At 39.4% G+C, this 22,222-nt stretch overlaps 1 protein-coding gene across 37 annotated transcripts in view; it reads left to right on the forward strand.

Moving 5' to 3' along the window:
• The window catches only part of LOC145437880 (adhesion G-protein coupled receptor G7-like), a 161,772-nt gene that overhangs the window by 34,701 nt on the left and 104,849 nt on the right, over positions 1-22,222 (forward strand). For 11 of the 37 annotated variants that reach the window (XM_080315224.1, XM_080315228.1, XM_080315232.1 and 8 more), the window contains 5 exons: positions 1,717-1,773; positions 6,730-6,780; positions 12,659-12,697; positions 14,171-14,209; positions 19,452-19,490. The exons of 9 other annotated variants lie outside the window; for them this stretch is intronic. In XM_080315224.1, the coding sequence (XP_080171350.1) occupies positions 1,717-1,773; positions 6,730-6,780; positions 12,659-12,697; positions 14,171-14,209; positions 19,452-19,490 (225 nt within the window). The remainder of the gene's footprint in view (positions 1-1,716; positions 1,774-6,729; positions 6,781-12,658; positions 12,698-14,170; positions 14,210-19,451; positions 19,491-22,222) is intronic. 17 more of the 37 variants (XM_080315225.1, XM_080315231.1, XM_080315237.1 and 14 more) reach the window with 3 other exon arrangements.

Below are 22,222 nucleotides of genomic sequence, written 5' to 3' on the forward strand. Positions count from 1 at the left end.
AATTTTGTAAAGTAGAACGTAATTTGTGAGGGATTTTCAATCACCTGTGATACTTTGTAAACGCGAAAAGAGCAAAATATCCCCTGTTTCACGAGGACTGAAACTATTTGAGTACATCTGTTGTGTAATGGTCATTTTCCGTTGTCACTAAGAGGCGCGTTGCAGTTTTGGAAGTAAAATCATCAATTAACCGCTAAAAATTAACTTCTTACCGATTAAATATACTTTTGGAAACTAATTACTTTAGTACTTGTCAGTTCTTCATTTTAAATTTCCACCTAAAGTAGGATTTATGTGTCTTATATATTTCTTACAGCAAGCTCGGCATTTATGAGAAACATGAATAATTCGAATAATTGACATAAACGTCACTATCCGCGGGTTCGGTATTACAACATTGACATTATCGTATATGTCTCGCGTTCAAGTGAAGCCCAGTATCTATCCGGCAGGAATTAAATTCACCGTTAAATTTGCTCCTTTTTTCTATAACATACTATGGTATTGCAGGAATCAACCTCCAGCGCCCTAATCCATGATCTTCACATGCAGTCGGTCTCATATGTAGGCTAAGTAAACTCCAATATACAATTGAATGTTATATTCATATTGAAATGAATCCGAATATTTTCGGACGAGACTCGCCAGGGGTAATCGTCAGCAACTAGTAGAGAATTGAAAAGAACATTGCACTTCAACAATCGTATCACAAAATTTGTTTGTTGATATTGTTGACATAAAATGATCTTCGCAATTCTCTAATAGTTGCTGAAGATTACCCTTGCCGAGTGTCAGCGGAAAATAATCCGGTTCATTTCAATATGAATATACTATAAAACTGAATATTGAAATTCTCTACGTCCAAGAAGCTCCGCAAAGTAAACTGCTGTACCAATTAAGCGAGAGTATAGGAAGCAGTCTGAAACCTGAAATTATTCAAACGCGTTTCCAGTCATAAAGATGATTGATCAGACCGATTTTACGCTCCCAAACCCTCTGTAGAGGTATGTAGATTGCTAGTGCCGTAATTTACAATTCGCAGATTGTCCGCGACTTCAAAATATTCTTGCGAGTGCTGGCTGAAAAGTATTTAGAAAGATTTAGGGTTGCATTTGAAACAAATGTTTTTTTTTGTTTTAAAAAGTGCTATTCTATGAAAAACCAAGTGGTGTTTTATTCGTTTTCAAAAGTTCCATTATTATGCTATAATTCAGTTAATACTTTACGTATATGGTATGAGGCTACCAATGATTTGAAGTTAATGATTTAGTCGACGCACGCGATATGGAATAGTCGGAACCCTCGACATCCCCGTCGGTTTAATAATTATAGAACGTAGATATTGATGATTGGTACGGAATGGATATTCTGATGATATGGACCGTAGACCGTAAAAATGCTGCGAAACGATGTAGTCCTGGTTAAAAACATTTATGGTCCGTTGATTACAGGGCCGGAATGCTTTTTCGTCGAAGGAGCCATATTTACTTTATATTTTCAATTGCCAATGTCCATCCACCATGACGCCACAAGTAAAATGTGTGGTTTAAAAGACAAAAATAAAACAGTAAAAAACATGTTTTGAGAAAGCACGATGTTTTCAACATGCCTGTTTTTAACGCAATCATTTACCGATTTCGTTAAGCCATTCTGGATTTCCGCGACACGTTTCAATGTTACCCTAGTTATATCTTGACCTCAAACGTTCCATTACAGAGACGACAACAACGTGGACCATCTTTGACAATGAGACTGCCACCGCAGTTACTACTGGTATGTATTTCCTGTCCACATATGAGTTATTCCTACTGCTCATATATACGATAAAGCAGTGGTTCTCAGCCGGGGTCCGCGGAGCAATTTCAGGGTGTCCGCGAGACCTCGAACTTTGCATAATGATTGATAGCCTAATTTGTATTTTTCAATTAGGTAAATCACGAGACAAATTTGCTTCAAAACTAGTAAAACTTATCGACACACATTACCAAAATTGCCGTCGGAAATGAAATATCCTACTATGCAAACTCATTTTAATTGATAAATTGATACAAACAGAAATTGATATTTGAAGATGTTTTGTCGGGGTTTGTGAAAATATAAAAAGTTAGGGTAGTAAGGTCAATCAGGGTGGCTTTGAAAGATTAAAAGTTATTAGTCTCATCAAGATGTGATCAGTCGCCAGAAATGGAAATTTTTCATTCATTTGCGTCTGAAATATACATAACCACTTTCGGAGAATAACTTCAAGATGAGCTGCTAGATAAAATGGCATTGAGATAATAATTTCTACATAATGTATGATAATATTTATTGGATAAATCATATCACGGTTGTGCGATAATTAGGCTAAACTGCAATCTCTACATAATGTATGATATTATTTATAGGATAAATCATATCACTGTTGTGCGATAATTAGGCTAAATTTTACCAGAAACTTGAGGGCTTGACAAAATAGGGTCCGCGAAGACAGAAAGGTTGAGAAACACTGCGATAGAGTGAATAAAAGTTTACATATTTTTTGGAGTCAATGATATTCTACCAATAATCCAAACAAAAGGTGACGAAAAAGATTTAAAAAGATATTAATGTTGATAACGTCGGTCCTTGCGTTAGCAGGAGTCCAGTAGAGCGTTTATTCTACACATATACCTGCGGGCTTTGATCGGGTGAAAGTAGTTTTAGTATGGTAAAAGACTACGGATTATCATAAGTAAAATATACATCTATACGTCTCTCATCAGTGTTTCTCTCGACCTTTTTTTCGCGCTCTTACCCCTACAGACCATCCCTAACCGTGCTCCTGTAACTAATGTTCATTGTCATGCAGTCTACAAACTCGGGTCTTGGGTCCCATATGGGTTTCAAACCGACTTGCGATACGCACAATTTCATTACCATCAATAGACACACGATTCCCAACACAAAACTCTTCCATTGCTAATAAATTCCGGGATTGCACAACGAAAAGACGCCAGTGTTGGGATGACTCGAGTCATGACTTGACTCGAGTCAGACTCGAGTCAACTTTTTCGAATGACTTGACTTGACTCGAGTCACTTTGCAAAAATGACTTGACTTGACTTGACTCGGCGCTTCAAAAATGTGGATTGACTCGTGACTCGGAGCAAAATTTACGAGTCAATTTCAAGTCATCGAGTAAACGGTGTCGACTAAATCAATGTATTTTGTGCATGTTCGGATTATTCACGATACGCCAGTGTGACTTGTGAGAGCAACCAGTCATTCACTGATTGTACATTGTTACATCACAAATACGCTGACCGCAAACGAATTGATCACAGCTTGCGTTGTCGTAGTAGCAGATTAATTTAACAGATGCGCATCGCTGTTTATTGGACGGCTCTGTCCTTACACTGTAAAAATATCCTCGGTAAATCCCGAGCTTAGGCTCGGATATGACTCGATTCAACCCGTTTCCTAGTTTTTTCCCCAAAACGTCGACTCGTTTTCAGTGCATTCCGAGTCACGCGAGATGTCAACCGCATGCGAGGTTGGAAATTACTGAGAATACCATTACCGAAGCTGGAACCTTACCGAGAATGGTCATTACCGAGAATAGACACAACCGAGAATGGACATAACCGAGAATACCATTACCGAGAATGGACCCTATCGAGAATAGACATTACCGAGAATGGTCATTACCGAGAATATGCACCTCCGAGAATGGACATTACCGAGAATACAATTACCGAGAATGGACCCAACCGAGAATTACCGAGAATATTCATTACCGAGAATAATCATTACCGAGAATGGACAGCATCGAGAATGGACATTACAGAGAATGAACAATGTCAAGAATCTGCCTTACTAGGACGGACGTTGTCGAGATTTATACCTGAGAATCGACACTGAATGTGACAACACCGTGATAAATATATACATGTCCTGTTCATATGAGTAACATGCCCGCATTGCATATATTGCATTCTCGGTAATGTCCATTCTCGGTGGTGTCCATTCTCAGTAATGTCAATTCTCTGTGGTGTCCATTCTCGGAAATGGCATTCTCGGTAATGGTTTTCTCGGTATTGACCGGACACCGGAAGGGGTGGGCATATCACGCTGGCAATGACCAGCCAAATCAACGACGAAGGTTATGAACGATCAGCCTGTCCTCCTTATGTCACGCTCATCTGTATATCACACTTCATCTAAATGCATTTAGTTTCGTGTGGTATTGATTACACATTGGACACTTACAGATTCTCTCCCTATCGCCGACTCACTGATAAACTATAACACCATGGCACGGCAATTAACAGCAAAACCGGTGTACGAATATATTGGAACTAAAACATGGCGACACGTGGACATCCTAGCAGTAAACGTAGCGACACCTACGAACATCCGATCCGAGAACAAGGCCACAGCGAATATCATAATGCGATGATCGCGGTGATGTTATTGTTAGTTACATGACGGATTTGATGATTTCTGACAGATTCCATTGATTTATTGATTGATATAGGGAATGATGTAACGTTATGAAATCTATACGATTTCCTCGAATTTCACTCGACCCACTAAAATTTAGATAAAGTCACATCTGTATATAAGCTATAGATCGCAGCGTGGGTATATCGTGGTAACCAGGAGATTCACCTCTAGCGTATTATCCCCATGGAAACAGCTGACCGCAAGATACATCATAGAGCTACATTGTGCTGAACGCGAGAAAATATTTATGTGTTGAGATATTTTTAGGAGTTTTTATGACTTATCGGGCGAACCCTGATAGCCTCAGTCTCGAACATGCAGCTCCTTAAAAGATAGTGATATTTCCCTCTCAGTAAAACATCACCGATTTCTCTAGCGTTAGTCATCATGATGTTAGGTTTGACCTAATTTTCCAAAATTTCGATAGGCGTAATATCGGTCGCGCTGCCTGCTGTAGGCGATTATTACGCCGAGTGAACGCGGCTATCAATTCATAAAGTCAGCAACTGGAACGGATGGAGTGTCAGTTTCAGCAATCTATTAATCCATATACAAATGTAGCAGCCAACAAACACGGTGTATACATTGCACGGCGCTCACCTTTACTAACCCTCTTGTATGATTTAAATCGAACAAATATATTTTATGCATTTATATTCTCACGGGTGTGTATAGATGGCAAGTGTATTGTACGATATCAATTTCTTTCATCTTCTCGAGGCTTCGTATTCGTTCCTCTATTTTGGCTGATAATAAGAGAATGTAGCATGTAGCTCAGAGTTGTCAAACTCAACTGACGTCGCGGGTCGAGTTCAAATATTCAGATCACTCGCGGGCCGCACCAGTCAACTGATTCCAAAATATTACTAACTCTTAACTCAATATATGTAGTTTGTCGCATTATCGAAATTGGGTGTCAATGTCAGTGATTTTCTCCTGAGGATGACTACTATCGCAACTCCGCTGTCGGGAGGTTATAATGTGACCTGAACATACTCGAAATTTGCTATCTTGAAGGAATATTTTTAGTAGTATTTCGTACTACAATTCGAGACATGTGTTGGATAAAATCACGCAATTTTCAACATATACTCAGAATTTATTCGCGGGCCGAATGGAATCATTTGGCGGGTCGTATGTTTGACACCCCTAATGTAGCTATACAGTTACTGACGTATTTTATTAGCAGTTTTACGTGTGCGTGAGTGATACAACGCATTTTTGCATGTATATCCAACTTTATATTCCTTATTTGATTCAAGATAAATGGCAAATTGATCTCTTTAACACAGCTAGTAAAATATAATGAATTTGAACGATCACTCATACTTCGAAAATTCAATTTGACTTGAATTGTGACTTGACTCGTGACTTGACTTGACTTGACTTGACTTGACTCGAGTCACCTCCAAAAAACGAGTGACTTGACTTGACTCGAGTCACCTTTGAAAATCGATTGACTTGACTTGACTCGAGTCAAAATGTGCAATGACTCGATATGACTCGTGACTCGAAGGTAGTGACTTGATCCCAACACTGAAAGACGCACGGCTAATGCATTTCGTAACCCTAAATTTGGTGCCCCAAATTCCCTGTTTAAGAAGCCATGCTTCACATCTAGCTATCCGACCACTGTTTTCAATGTAACGCGCATATTTTTAACTGGTAATCGTTTGGGAATTTAGAAGGAGCGAATAATTATTTTTTTGTTGTGTAACGGTTGGAATATGAATTACAAATAGCTTTGGGATTTGATCACTAATTACCAGGTACTTTTCTCTACGCAGTTAACATTGATAAATCGGAATCACAGGAAATAATATTATAAATAAACAAATAGTAATTGTGCCAAGAATCTTGAAGTAGAGTAACGTCCTGATTTTAGTGTTCTTTATTTTTCATCTATCTAGAATTAATATATTATCTTATATGTTAACCGACGTCAGTCATAAATGACTTGTGCTGCAACTGAGATAATCTTGCCTGCGTTCATAAAAAATCTTTTGATTTGTAATCAGCAATGTATTGGTGTATCGCAATCTGCAACGCATCCACAACTAAACATAATAAAAAACATCCGGCTTTATTGACCTTCCCATTCCGATATTCTCACAGTTCTCGACCACCCCGTGGGCGCATTGCTCTTCACAAAATCAGTATATCATTAATCGTTGCAATATGTGAATTCAATATTTTCGTCCTCTTACGATTTTCGTGAAATGACTGTTTATAACTGGGAATAATTTATGTTCCGTCACACAGATTCCTCTTGGTACCCTTCTGGAGATGACCCAACTGATGAACCTGTGACAAGTGAGTGAGAAATCATTATTGGCGGTACATGCTGGTATGCTTACATATCACAGACTTTCACCTAATAGGAATAGGTACTACGTATTTTGTTGATTCGCCGTGAATAGTCATCAATATGATAAATGTAGGAAACAAAGCAAAATCGTATTTCATGCTTATACTTGATTCGTGCAGTGAATCACGAATATTGCAGCCTAATCCAAAGTTCTTATCATGTGACTGGGCCACGTGTTTACCATAGATCACAACACAGCGGACTTGGAAACGGCCAATGAATTATTATTATTATTATTAATATTTGAATAGTGGCGCTTATAACCGATTAGGTCTTTTGCACCACGTACGAGATGACTAGCGAAAACAATATTTCACAGATATTTAGCACACGACAGAACAAATTCCATCACCGGGGTTACCAGTTGAGGAGACGTGAGAACATTCTCAAGTGAAAATACGATGCCGTAATAGTTGCACGATTCAACTAGAAATCGGCGGTGAAACCCAAATCGAGAACAATATAATATAAAATGCGATACTGTTTCTGGAGTGCCGCATGCTCCACAATTGGGGGTATCCGAGCAGTTGATACGGTATAAATGCGAGTTCAGGAGACAATGACCCGTCCTCAGACGGAATAATATACGGTCGTATACTCGAATGGATGCTTGAGGCGGTAATACGAAAATTGATTCCACAAACTGTTTATAGTGGGAGCCTCTGGTATCGGATTGATACTCAGTGTTCCATACCCTTTCGCAGTGATAGCGGACAAGTGCTTTAACGTCTTTCTGAGGGACAGGGTAACGCGCAGATGTCATTTTCTGTATCGCTTGTTTTGCTTGCTCGTCGGCGTATTCGTTTCCAGGTATCCCCGCGTGTCCTGGTATCCATGCAAATTTGAAGCTGGCACCTATTTCCGTAATGCGCACGTGTAGCGAGAAAATTTCTGCAAGGAATCCATCGATTGGTCTAGAAGGGCAAGAACTTATTAATTTTAGAGCACTCAAGCAATCAGAAAGAATCACGTATTTCGACGGTGCATTCTGTTCTAATATCCAACGCAACGCAATAGATATGGCCAAAAGCTCGACAGTGAAAATAGACAGTTCACTAGGGCATCGTTCTGATAAAATGGTTTTATGGGATGGAATCCACACTGCTAGCCCACAGCCACCACGCGATTTTGAACCATCAGTGTATACGGGAATCAAATCTGCACAGCTTTCCAAGACATAGTCTAGGCCAGTGGTTCCCAACCTGTGGTACGCGTACCCCTAGTGGTACGCGAAGGTCTTCCAGGTGGTACGCGAGTAGATTCTGTGTTGTTGTTTTTTCTGCCGAAGGGAGTTATTAGTTCAGGTGGGGTTGATTTTGAATTTTTTGAAGCTTATTGACTAGTGGTGAAAAAAGATCCCTTTCATCCCATCGGCCGTGGCTGATAATGCCTAGTTTAATGGAATTTGTTATAACTAGAGCGATTTTTTTTGACATGTCGAAATGAGTCAAAATTTTGTCGAAATTGAAGCGTTAGGTAAAAAAATTGTCAAAATTGTTTACAAAATCAAGATTTTTTCGACCTCTCCATTTCGTTTGTAGAGTTTGCACTGTCGGTGAACTTATCATTTGATATTTTACAGCTTATAGCCTAATTTATAGGCCTACACTTGTAGACGGCCCATTGTCTGCTCATGGTGAATCATGAACGGTCAATCGAAACAAATAGGAAGACAATTGACATGGTGTTATGGTCAACGTGCCGCAATATCCCAACGGGAGCAAGAATGTTTGCGCGTTGCATGCTTCTTATATCAAGAAGCGCATGATGAAAAATTGTGATGCTAACAACATTGTCATAATAAAGCAACATCGTGTGTCACCAGCAGTGTAGGCCTACGCACAACTTCAGTGTTGTCAGCCAACAACTGCTGCCGTTGAACGCTCTTTCTCCATTCTTGGCAAGCTACTTAGTAAGGACAGACACTTTCTATCCGAGAATGTAGGAAAGTATCTTTCGTAGTACTACAACACATTTTATTCAGTTCTACCATAATACGTGGTGTAGCTACTGGAATTCTTCATAGGGCTGGATAGCGTTGAAATAAAGTTTTTTCATGTAAAAATTTGTCTGTTTTTAAGTCATAAACGCTATTTCAGGTCAAACTACTTCGTAAGGACAGACAGTCCCAACCAAAATTGAATATAAGTAGTACAGTTTTACAATTATGAGCGAAAACACCTAATTTGCATACATTAGGTCAACATTTGGTCAAAATTAAGTTTTTGTAGGTCAAAATCCTTCGTTTTTTAGGTAAAAATTCGCTCTAGTTCTTACACCCCACATAGGTCAAATACGTGATTATGAAGTCATAAATAGTGAAAACATTTTTGACCGCCCACGGCACGCGCGTAACTTATGTAGGTGGTACACGAGCACTGCATAAAACCTCGAAGTGGTACGTGGATGGAAAAAGGTTGGGAACCACTGGTCTAGGCAAACATGCATCGAATTCGGTTTCGTGTGTCTATCAATTTCAGTGGAGAGATGTCACTCTACGTGCGGCCGATGAATGATCCACGGAGGACTGTCGAGTACCTCACGCGTATCCAACGAGATTTCTCTGAAAAATGATTTAGTGACCGTGTTAAATGAATTCAATCTGTCATTCATGAGATAATATATTTCATGCCAGGAATCTTCGGTTAGGCAACGAGACGGGTGGGCAGAACACTTACTCAATAGATGACTGCGATAGTTATAACAGAGGTGTTGATGTCTAATATGAAAGGGCATTTCGTGGCATTCAGCTTGCAGCGTACATATGGGTGTACTGCGCATGGCTCCACAGCAGATGCGTAGAGCCATGTTCTGCATACTGCGTATTCGTTCAAGGTAGCGGTTTGGGGCGAAACCATAAGCTGGTAGTGCGTAATCTGTTACTGAATGAATTGACAGAAGATATATCTCAGCGCGAATATTTTGTTTGCATGACATTAATCAAATATTACATTAATTCAACGATAACTTTGGTATACATACTTTGAGAACCACTGACGTAACCAATGTTGGGGCTAATAGCTTAAGATAAGCAGTTGGTGGGATTCCTTGCTTGAAACGATCGATCTGACAAAACTAAAGATGCTGGACATGCCAGTTGGTAATACATTGACATTGACGTGTCTCGCTGCATACTAGTGGTTGCCGGTCACTAAACTATGGGGAACCGATTGCTACTATAATATATTTGGTACGTTTGGCGGATTTCAGAGGTATTGACCGATGGATGAATTACACGCAGGTCATAGTCACGAGTGCAATATAAACACTATGATTGGAACTTATGCATGTATCATCAATCAATTTTCTAAGTATATTTTGAACAGGTAAAGGATGCATTCGTTACAAATACTGAGATCTGCGTCCCACACACCGACCGACACAGTCTGATATTTATATTGTTTAATATTGTTCCTGCGATTAATCATAGTTATCGCATGATTTTACGTCACAGGCGTCAAAGACTCAGTCGTAAATATAGCTCGAGGTTCGAGTTGAGAAATATTGAGAGCATTGTGACAAATCTCTGTAATTTATTCTCGAGGAATACAATCGATTTGTCAACGTGGCTGAGAAGCATCTTGTTTTTTCCTTATTGCTAATAAGCCCAGAACGTTTCACGAATACAGTTGTCATCATAAAGTAGGGTTACCGTAAGTCCAAACTTTGAGAGCCAGGCGATTGCACTGGAACCACTAAAAATGACCATAATCTTAAATGCCGCTACATTTGAAATCTGAAAGTTCGAGCGGGTATTTCGGAAGCCGGGTTTACAAAATGGCTACCAAAATATTATTTTCCGTAAATTTTTCATATCACACGTTTTATCGTCCGATATTATAGATTTCGTTATTTGTAGATGAGTCCTATTTGCGGGATCCCAAAATATAGTAACCCCATCATGGAGTAAACTCATTGGCTTATGAAATCCATTGCAAGCATGTGGCGCTACAATTCATCAGCCAATATAGTGTTGAGGAGTCGGGTCTAGTCTGTTTTATGGACAAAATCCAGAGGTAGTCAAAGTAATCAAGAAAGCGACTCAAGTAGAAGTACAAGTAGTGACCTAAAATTACTCAGGCACAAGTAGAAGTAGTGCGTTTTAAAGCAACCTAAAACTACTTAGGAATAGGAATTACTCTCACTGCATTTAAAACTGCATGAATCACAAACATGCTTTGCAAACAATCTTGGAGGCAGTGTTCACATGACTTGAGTCAAGTTTGTCAAACGACGAAATATGAAACTAGATATGCTATAGTATAAAACTTTCAATTTTGAAATGGCATGGTGCAAAAATCCATTTACAGTTATACGCATCATTCCCAATTATACATACATACATACCTGACATATCTTCAGTAAGTCAATACTCGGTAATTGACTCATAAATAGAAAATCACGCACTGTTATCTTCCCATATTCCAATATTATTTTCAGACAGTCAAAATATGAGTCTACATTAACTATTGTAGCATATCGATGATCAGATTTATTCATTATTCTTACCCTTGTCTCTCCTTGATTTGAATCATATGCAATACGTTATTTTGATTTGTGGGGGCGACAGCATTTACTGCATCCTTTAATAACCCACCAGCGACTTCGAATTGACACTATTACGTTCTTTGACAAATGTTGCATAACTGCCGTATCATTTTTATTCCTTGTTACATTAAACGTGCTGTGACCAACTGAATTTACTTAATTGCTGATTATAGTGTCACAAAGCGATATTGACACCACTTCCCAGCAGTGTTGGGATGATTCGAGTCATGACTTGACTCGAGTCAGACTCGAGTCAACTTTTTCGTATGACTTGACTTGACTCGAGTCACTTTGCAAAAATGACTTGACTTGACTCGGCGCTTCAGAAATGTTGATTGACTCGTGACTCGGAGCAAAATTTACGAGTCAATTTCAAGTCATCAATAAGTAAATGGTGTCGACTGAATCACTGTATCATGTGTATGTTCGGATAATTCGCGATACGCCAGTGACACGAGAGCAACCAGTCTTTCACTTATTGTACGTTCCAATTTTATTGGTCCTCCATTGTTATATCACAAATAAACAAAAACGAAATGATCGGAGCTTACGTTGCCGTGGTAGTAGTAGATTAATCTAATAGCTGTTTCTTAGATGGCGCAGTGCTAACCTTTACCAACCCTCTTGTATGACTTAAATCGAATGAATATAGTTTAGGCGTTTACATTCTCACGGGTGTGTAGATGACTAGTGTATTGTACCATAACAATTTGTCTAAACTTCTCGAGGCTTCATATTCGGCCCTCTGTTTTGGCTGATAAGAACAGACTGTAGCATGTAACTATAGAGTTACTCAAGTATTTTGTTAGTGCGATACAACGCCTTTTTGCTTGTATATTTAACTAGATATTCGTTATTTGGTTCAAGATGAAGGTTAATTAATCTGTTTTCCACACAGCTGGCAAAATGCTATGACTTTGAATCATCACTCATACTTCGAAAATTCAATTTTACTTGAATTGTGACTTGACTCGTGACTTGACTTGACTTGACTTGACTCGACTTGACTCGAGTCACTTCCAAAAATCAAGTGACTTGACTTTACTCGAGTCCTTTTCGAAAATCGATTGACTTGACTTGACTCGAGTCAAAATCTGCAATGACTCGAGATGATTCGTGACTCGAAGGTAGTGACTTGATCCCAACACTGCTTCCGAGTCAACGGATTATTATCTATCATGAAAGTTATAGATCAATTATAAGTGATCATCATGATGTCTTTATTTCTTTCTACATTCAAGTATATAGCCTCCATTCGGCTTTGTCGTTTTGCAGATACAACAATGACTACTGAATCGACTGCGCAAACAACAGGTTGGTGCTGATGAAGTTTTAGGCAAACAGAAAAGGAGAGAATTTTTCTTAGCTTCAACATTGGAAGTACAGAATTATTGACAACCCAACACACCATTACCTCTGTATTTGTTTCTCAATTCAGAATTTCCAGCGACTCAATCTGCACTTATCATATTAGAGAATTAAAGGAAATTTGTTGCCGACCCTAATATTCACCAGAGCTCACCCAATTCATGGCCTATATTCCACTCTTGTATACACTATTCCAGTGGTTCTCAATCTTTTTGTCTTCGCTGACCCCTTTTGGACTATCATGGACCCCCTGAAGTTTTAGTTCAAATTTAGCTCAATTATCATATAATCGTCGTCTGTCCTGTTCAAATCATAACTGTGGGCTGGTGATAAACACCAACGAAATGACTGTTCTTGAAAATAAGATCATATACTATTTATGTAGAAATCGTATTAACTTTTATTATTTCAAAGTGAATTCTGCAACTGCATTTCTTGAAATACGTCTAGAAACCCACAAAAACAGGCGGTGATGAATGTAATAATAACATGTAACATTTCCGACGACACATTTGGGTATGATCGCAACAATGGCACCAAAATTGACAAACAATTTTTTTAATGAACATATTACGGCAAGCCCGGTCAATGGCCATTTCTATCTAGCAGCTCATCTTGAAATTCTTGTGTGAAAAACGGCTATGTATGTATATCAAAGTAGAAAATGGATTTTTGTAAAGATTTCGAATTCACCGTTATTGACCTTGCTGATTCAACTTTTAATTTTACCACAATCCCAAACAACACATCTCTAAACAGCAAGATTTTTGTATCAGTAGGATATAGGCAATTTAGCAATTAAAATGAGTATGCACATCAGGATATTGCATTTCAGACGGTCATTCTGTTGATGTGAGTTTTTGAGTTTTCAATGAAGCGAAACTGCATAATGATTTTCCCAGTTTAAAAAAATATAAATTACGTTTTCAATTATGTTGTAAATTTAGAGGCTTTGCGGATCCCCTGAAAATGCTTGAGAACCACTGCACTATACAGTCGATAAGCAAAGTTTTGATGTTGTGACGTCATATTTGCAGTCGTGGTGTTCATCCCTCATTTTATAATCCGATAGTAGGCGCTAAAGAGTGTCCGGAATTGGAGCCACGAAATATCGCAACCCTGGACTAGATTCACCCTGGAAAATTAAGTGACTTGAATTTACTAGAATCAAATTTGGCAATGTTTGTTTAAAATTTGGCTATTTCGTAGCGTATAAAAAGAATTATTACTGATTCATAATTAGAAAACCAAACTCTGTACTTATCCTATTTCATATTTCCCTGTATAATTTTTTTCAGACGACAGACGAGTCCCCTTCAACTGATAGAATGTCGATGATCAGATATATTGATTATTCGAACCATTTTGTCTCTTGCATCTCATCATATACATCATACAATATTCTCTTGTGTTTTTTAGAGACAACAGCATTTACAGAAACCTCTCAGGAACCGACAGGTGCGTGCTGACTCAGAGAAAATAGAACGCAAAAACGATACATTTTTAGAATAACCTACTCAAGACCAGTCTTTTCCAAATTTTTAACCCGCTGACTATTTTTCCGCACACAAAATAAATAACAGACACAAATAAGGCAATGGAGAATCAAATAAATCGCTGTTAAATAGCACGCGTGAACAGAGCAGTCCCACTCTATACAGCAGTGGTCGGGATCCTTTTTCGTCCGAAGAGCCATATTGACCTTATATTTTCCATTCAAACTCCAAAGGAGCAATTCATGTCAATCAACTACTACGTCACAATTGAAAAATCGTGACGTCATTGTACCGCAAATTCGAAATCACTGCGATTCACCGTTTGCACTGCATTTTCTCAGTAAAAACGCGTACTGCTCATGGTGGTTGTCTTTATTTAGGTAATGAGTATGCAAAACTTGAGTTACATAGATCTTTTGCAAGTTATATATTTTTGATTGTATTGCACTGAGAGGCATGTGATATTTTTCAAAGCTTAGGACAATTACCATTTAGATTTCCAACAGACATAGACAACAGTAAAAGTAGCCTACCAATCTATTTTTTACACGGTTTCTCAGTTAATGCGTCTTTTGGTGTTGCATGGCATTCCTGATGTCTTTGTAGTATGGTTGATAATTGTTGAGGTTAAACGTCATACAAAATTTTAGATTTTATTCAGTCATACGAGATCGTAGGTTAGTCTTAGTCAGAGTTCTCAAATTCAAATATGCTCGCGGGCCAATTTCCTACTTTTTGATGGCGCCACGGGACGCAGGACCCATAATAGTGGATTTGAATGTATTTCCAATTTGGCCTTATTTGACGGGACCTTACAGACTGACATTCCACAAATGTGATTTACTATTGTGAATTCACGCCTGTCACGAAAAAAGAACATTTTTAGATATTTTAATACAATTGTTGCTGTACTTGGCATATTTTGTCAAAATAATTAGTTGTAGATACCATGCCAGAGTACAAATGCATCAGGACATCGTAAAAGCTGTCGCGTTACAATTTGGCAGCTAGCGGGCATTTGACGTGCCGCAATTATAGGTAGAATTTTGTAATTTTACAATCATTGATCTGATATCAGAGCATTGAAGCAGTGCAGCCTAATCCGGGTCTTGAGTATACTCCTGATAACTGGGCTCTTGATCATGTCATTAACAAAGTCAAGTTAAATCAGCGTTAGATTGACCTTCAAATATTAGAACAGATCAAGAACAACTTGAATATAATGATTACTGTGCCATGGCAATAGAAATGTTCAATCGCGGAATAATCCATTTGTGTTACAGCTGTGGATCGTAGGCTACGACTAATTTTTACTCGCCACATTTAATTGGCGATAATAACATGGATAAAGATACCCAAGATGATACAGGATGTAACCAACTATACATCAAGAGGGCAATTTAATGCCAATGGTTGCCATACCGATCTGCTTAAATATCTAAATAAGCTAAGAAACGCAAGCTACGATCTTTGATATTTTACTATTTTCCACACCAGTTTGATGGTTTGTTGCGTCTGTGGTTGTACCAAGTCACGGCGTTCCGCGTCACAAAAGCCCTTGTTTGATTGTATCTTTTGACGCGACTCAACTCGAGACATTTTTATTTTATCACCCATTAAGTCCGAGTTCGATTAATTCTACAAAACGTTCGCGCCCAAGTCCAAATCACAATTTTCAGTACGAATCGTCAACGGGTCCTGTTTAACCATGACAAACAAGCAATGTCAGGTAATACGTAATCTTACACTGCGTCGTAACTTTTGAAAGTGATGTAATAGTGAAGTTTGATGAGAAGTTTCTGGCTTCTGGAGCAGTTTTAAATCGAATTAGAAGTTCTCAAATTGAAAAAATGATTGGTAGGTAAGTATTGTCGAATACTTCAAAATCCAAAATACCGTCGCGGGCCGCACAAAATGGGCTCGCGGGCCGCATGTTTGATACCTCTGGTCAGCACCGTAACTGCCGCACCCCAAACCTCCCAATTGGCGGGGGCCCGAGCTCGAAGGGACCCAAAATTATTTCGTGAATTAGCATAAATCATAGAGTATTTTTTGATATGATAAATAGCGGTCAACGGGGTATCGCCGGAGGGGGGTGTGGGGGGCGAAGCCCCCCAGAAGTTTGGCCTATAACCCTATGGGGGGCCCAAGACCAAAGTTTTTTTTGGGGGGCCTGACGAAGTGCTGTAACGGCCCTGCCTCTGGTCTTAGTGCTAATCTTAAAAACAAGTAACCATAAGACTTGTAGGTGGAGCCAAACATGATAGTCATTATAAAACAGCATACATACCGCACTGTAATGTGTGATGAGTCAGTGACGTTGGGTCAGGGGAGGCAATTGAGGCAGTGCCTTATCTGTCTACTAGATTTTGAACATTTTTTACTACCAAAATCACGCAACTTGCCTACTTATTGTTCGAGAATAAAGCGTAAAGGCAGAGGTACGGCATCGCTGAGGCACGGCCGGGTGTTGCCGTACCTGTGATAGCGCAATTCATCGTCAATATCATAGAATATTTATTAACTGATATTAATCGAATGTAATTGTCGCACTCATTCCGATTCGACTTCTCAATTCTCAAAGAATTCGGCGGTAACATAACACTGCGCCACAAGCCTACATTTTAACAGCGGCTACAAAGCGGTTATCAATCAAGAACGTGGATAGCTACGGCGTTGTTTATAATTTGAAGATGTAGTTGTGAAAGGCACTTCCACGATAGTTCTTTTCTCGCCGTAGTTCATTTCCCGCCGTGGATCAGGAAGACAATGTGTATTCGAAAACTATATTGTGATACAGGCGGCGCCATGTCTCCTAGTTTCTTAGATCAATCAATGTATCGTGCAATCGAAGATTTTGTGGTGAGTACATCGAATTCATGAGTGATATTGGTCGCCGGCGCGACAGCAACTCAAATTTAAGGATTTTGGAAACGGGGGCCGAGCCCCGAATACGCCATTGTATTAACCTCTCAAACACATGTTTCTACTGCCCCAAGAATATTTATACTGGTCGTGCTGGAGATTTAATAACAAGTTGCGGCAATATTGATAAATTAAGCACACAAATAGAAATTTAAGCACACAAATAAAAATTTAAGCACAGAAATAAAAATTTGGCAAGGAGCTATATCTTATGCCCAAAAGAGCCATATATGGCTCGCGAGCCATAGGTTCCCGACCACTGCTATACAGACCTACATAGTTCAAAAAATAATTTGTATATATTATTAGGAAATTTTTTATCATGTACTCCAGTCCAGTCTGGATATGCAAAAAATGGGCGAACAAAAGCGTCCAACAACTCTCCGACAATATAAAATTGACATTATCTCGTAGCTTTCGCAATCTTGTAAAACTGTGGTGTCATTTTTCTTATCTATTGGGTAATGAATATTCCAGATTATGAGCTACTGGATATCCTTAGTTTCTTTCATAGTGTTTCCCAATATCACATACACCCCTAGACAGCCAAAAGTTCAATTGGATTATCTCCCACTAAAATTATGGATCAAATAAATGTGATCATCATCGTTGCCATAATTCGTTCTACATTCATGTATATACTAAAGCAGGGGCGGGGAACTTCTCTAGTCGGTGGGCCTGATATGGGAATATTAGGTAGTTGTCGGGCCTGATTACAGAATCGATACATAATCGCGTATTTATCCAACTATACGAGGAATCAATCGTATTTAATGTAAGTTTCAAGTCGGGGGTTGTTAGCCTTTTTTCCTGCAGCGCCACTTTTCGAAAATTGCGTGGGTCTGGCGTCCCCCATATTTTAAGGACGGTAAGGGGTAAGGGTTCGAAGTCAGGCCGATCATTTCGGATTGGGACTTCACTATTGGAAATAGCTTGGATCGCGATCGAAAAACACGAACGACTAATTAATGCTATGATAATTGCATGTGCGAATTTGGGGTGAAATCAAGGTTGTCATAATATCATAGGGTACGGACTGGGATAGTGGTAGAGATCCTTGCTCACATTGAATTGAGTACTCCACCCAGTTATTACCTCTGACATCAATGTGTTACAAACAAAGAAACCCAAATTGTATTGTATAAAGTCCATGTATAGTTGCGGGTCACCACACTAAACAGTATTATCCATTGTGGGACGACGAAGAAATACTCTGAAGATTTGATTTTGTAGCTCTCAATTATAAATATATAGATTGATTCATTTTCACCAAAAAGCTTCAAAGCATCTTTAATGTACAAAGGGCTCTCACCGTCGCTCTTAAAAGTGGTGCAGTGTCTTTTTTTCGATTTCGACACGATGTCAGCTGCGGGATTAAATACCTAGTTCGAAACATTTTGTGGAAAATAACCCGAGATAGTGTGACGGTAGTATTTTCACAGGGAGTTGACGATCTAGAAGTACGAGAATTTTTTTTATATGAATTATAATGAACTCCTGCATACATGGAAACATGTTGCAAAAATGGCCGGCATATATCTCGCGTATAAGCGCGACGAAAATTTTTAAGATTTGACAGATTTTATCGAATGTTAATATGCAATGACAACTCAGGGATATATAAAAGTTTTGTTCTACTATGTCCCAACTGCACCTGCTATTGCCACGCCTTTTTTATTCAGCGACCCCATACCGCCATCTGAACCCAGTGCCCCCATATCGGCCCCAGGGTGTTTCCGTCCCTTAAAAATTCAAATCGCCCTTTAAAAATCGCCCCTTGGGGGGAGCTGGCGGCAAGATTAGCAAGCTCTGCTTTAAGTTTAAATCATAGAGACCAAAAACGACATTTATTGAATTTATTAACCTAATGTACTTAAATAGCTCTTGTGGTAAATCAGATATATGTGTGTGCGATCTAAGTTGTCGACAAGGTATTTGAACTCTGGCGGCATGTCGGGTGTATAAACCTTGATAAAGACTGCGCGTGAACATCATTATATTGGAACGCAGCCATGTCTTGTTAAAGTTCATGGTCGACAATGTTTGCTCGCAAGTGTATGTAGATTCAAACAGAACAATTAGTTTCATGACGACCTTTCTTGTGTTTGCTAACTTGGACTCATTCTGTGACTCATAAAGTTTGTCAATAATTTCTGATTAGAATTTCGCTTTCGCGGAAGTAACTCTCTGCGGGCCGTATAGAATCGCGTTGCGGGCCTGATCCGGCCGGCGGGCCGTACGTTGTCCGCCCTTTTACTAAGGTCTTTATTGTTTTACAGATTCCACAATGGTTACTGAAACGACTGCGCAAACAACAGGTTGGTGCTGATCAAAATTTAAGCAAACAGAGAAAGAGAGAGTTTATTTAAGCTTCAACATTTGAAGTACAGCATTATATATAATATATAACCAAGGCACAATTAATTATGTATTTGTTACTCTATTGAGAATTTCCAGCGACTCAATCCGCACTTGTCATGTCACAAAAGTCAATCACGTGAATCATCTCTCGTACTATAAAAATTTTACATGAATGTCCGGCCCGACTCATAACTTGAATGGACTCAACTTTACTCGTGTCACCTCCAAACGTTGAACTACTTGACTTGACTAGAGGAGTAGGGTTGCCATACGTCTGGAATTTCCCGGACATGTCCAGAATTTAACTGTTCAAATTGCATCCGGTTGGAAATTTTAAAATACGTCTAAGTTTCCAGAACTTTGAAGGCTTGAAGCAGGCTGAAAATTGTTTCTTAAATAAAAATAATATGTATTATTTTCAAATAGATTTATGTTTGTTGAAGTCTTTCTTGGCGCGGTGCGCGATTTAGTGTGTCGTATATTAATTTTAATATGGCGACCATCGCCGTCGCAAGAAATGCAACCAAAATAAACAAAAATAACCATCAATGCCTGTAATAAGTCTAATTGTACTCGCAATTACTGGAGAATAGTGCATTCCCAGAATCGGTAACAGCTGTTTTGAAACTTAAGTCACAGGCAGCCGCTCTAAACCTGGCTGTCCTTTGCCTTTATTATTGGGATCGCGAAGGTGTTGACGGTATTCAGCTTTCCTGAACGGCAGTGAGCAAATATAGGCAAGTGGACATTTTTTAGTAACCAGCTCATCAAATTTTGTGCTGGGCCATGGAACATTTTCGAATTAGAAATGGAGACGAGACCAATGAAGGTTGAAAAGCACCGCATGGACAACCTGCTGGTGCGTTTCATAGTAATATATGGAAATACCAGATGTATATAGATTCCAGGCATAGAGTAAGAATCCAAGAAGTTGCATCGATTACACGATCGTGGGCTATGATCAGTTGAAAAAATGTTGTCTCGGTCCTGGTTACAACACGCAACCACACAAATGCGCCGTAGAGCAGGGCTGTCAAACACAGTGAGGAAATTTTTGCCGACCCTAGCAATCTCCAGAGCTCACATTGCAAATGGCGCAAATCTTGACCTATGCCCGACTCTTGTATACGGTATACAGTCAATCGGTGAAGCTTTGTTATTGTTACGTAATAATAACAAACGCGGTGTTCATACCTCATTGCATAACCCGATAGTAGGCGCTGAAGAGTGTCCGGAATTTGAGCCACAAAATATGGCAACCGTAGACTAGAGTTACCTGGAAAAATCAAGTGACTTGAATAGAATCGATTCAAAATTGGCAATGTTTGTTTGCAATTTGGCAATTTTTTTTCATCAAAAATGAATGATTACTGATTCGTAGTTAGAAAATAAAAGTCTGTAATTATCCTTTTTCTATATAATATCTAGTCGATGGATGGGTCACCTTGTGATGATCACTGGTAGAATGTTGATGATCAGATATATTGATTATTCTTACCATTTTGTCTCTTACATTTCATCATCTACATCAGTGGTTCTTAACCTTGCTCCCAGCGCCCCCCAGGGGGCGCTGGCGATTTTGAAGGGGGGCGGAAACGCTCAGGGGGCGATATGGGGGGCGCTGGGCTCAGGGGGCGGTATGGGGTGCGCTGGAGGAAAATGGCTTCGCAGTAGATGATGTGGTGATAGGACATATCCTTAATGAGTATTCAGAGCAAATTAACACCGAAAACTTCGTTACATATAGCCTTCAAAATACATATAGGTTTAATTGTCCATGGGCGCCTAAATGACTGACACCGAATGTTCCTGTCTTGGCAATCTGAACCCCAGAAGACAAATTCCATCTGGCAGGGGAAAATTATATGTCAGTGAAGAAATACCAATCTGAAATCGTGTGCGTCTTTTAGTTTAGTACGATTGGGCGACAGGGATATTCCTGTTGGTCGATATCCCCGTTGAGCGATTCTATATTTTTTGATATTGCAGACAGGGGGTCACGAAATAACATCATGCAACGAAGCCCGCCCGAATATGTTTAATTATTAGTAACGGGCCCTACAGTTTCCAAGAAACCTCACAATGTTCGCTTTGAGTTTTGATGAGTCTGCGCACACTCAACAACTCACTGCGCTGACCCCTGGACAACAGTGCGTATCGACTAAAAAAGGTAATAACTTCGGATTTGTTGTGCGCAACGTAGATTTCCTGTGCGCAGAGACCGTGTCAGCACTGCGCACGTGCGCAGCTTAGAGGGAACATTGAACCTCACTCAGCTCTACCGGTAAATGTGTTTACGTGAGCAGTGAGAGGATAAAAATTAATCTTAATTTACATGCAATTTCCGATGATATTGACCAATTCAATCAATAATTAGTGAAATTTTTCGCGCTTCGCGCGACTAGGCGAGAATAGCTGCCTCAGTAAATGGACACCCGATGTAGATACCTAACAGGCTTTCAGCAAATAGAGGACAGCCTAATGGGGGTCTGGGAGTGAAGTCTCCCAGAAGCTTTGTTTATCGCCCGATGGGGGCCCAGGACCAACGTTTTTTGTTTTTTTGGGGGGGGCTGACGGAGTGCTGTTCCGGCCCTGGTAACGAATAATTGTACCTGCGGGCACGCCCGAATATGTTTAATTATTAATTACGTGCCCTTTATCTTCCTATACAACAGCTCACTCAGTTTAT

Source organism: Botryllus schlosseri, chromosome 4 (assembly GCF_051294905.1).
Source record: "Botryllus schlosseri isolate E-star chromosome 4, Bs_hap1, whole genome shotgun sequence".
NCBI classification, from domain to species: Eukaryota; Metazoa; Chordata; class Ascidiacea; order Stolidobranchia; family Styelidae; genus Botryllus; species Botryllus schlosseri.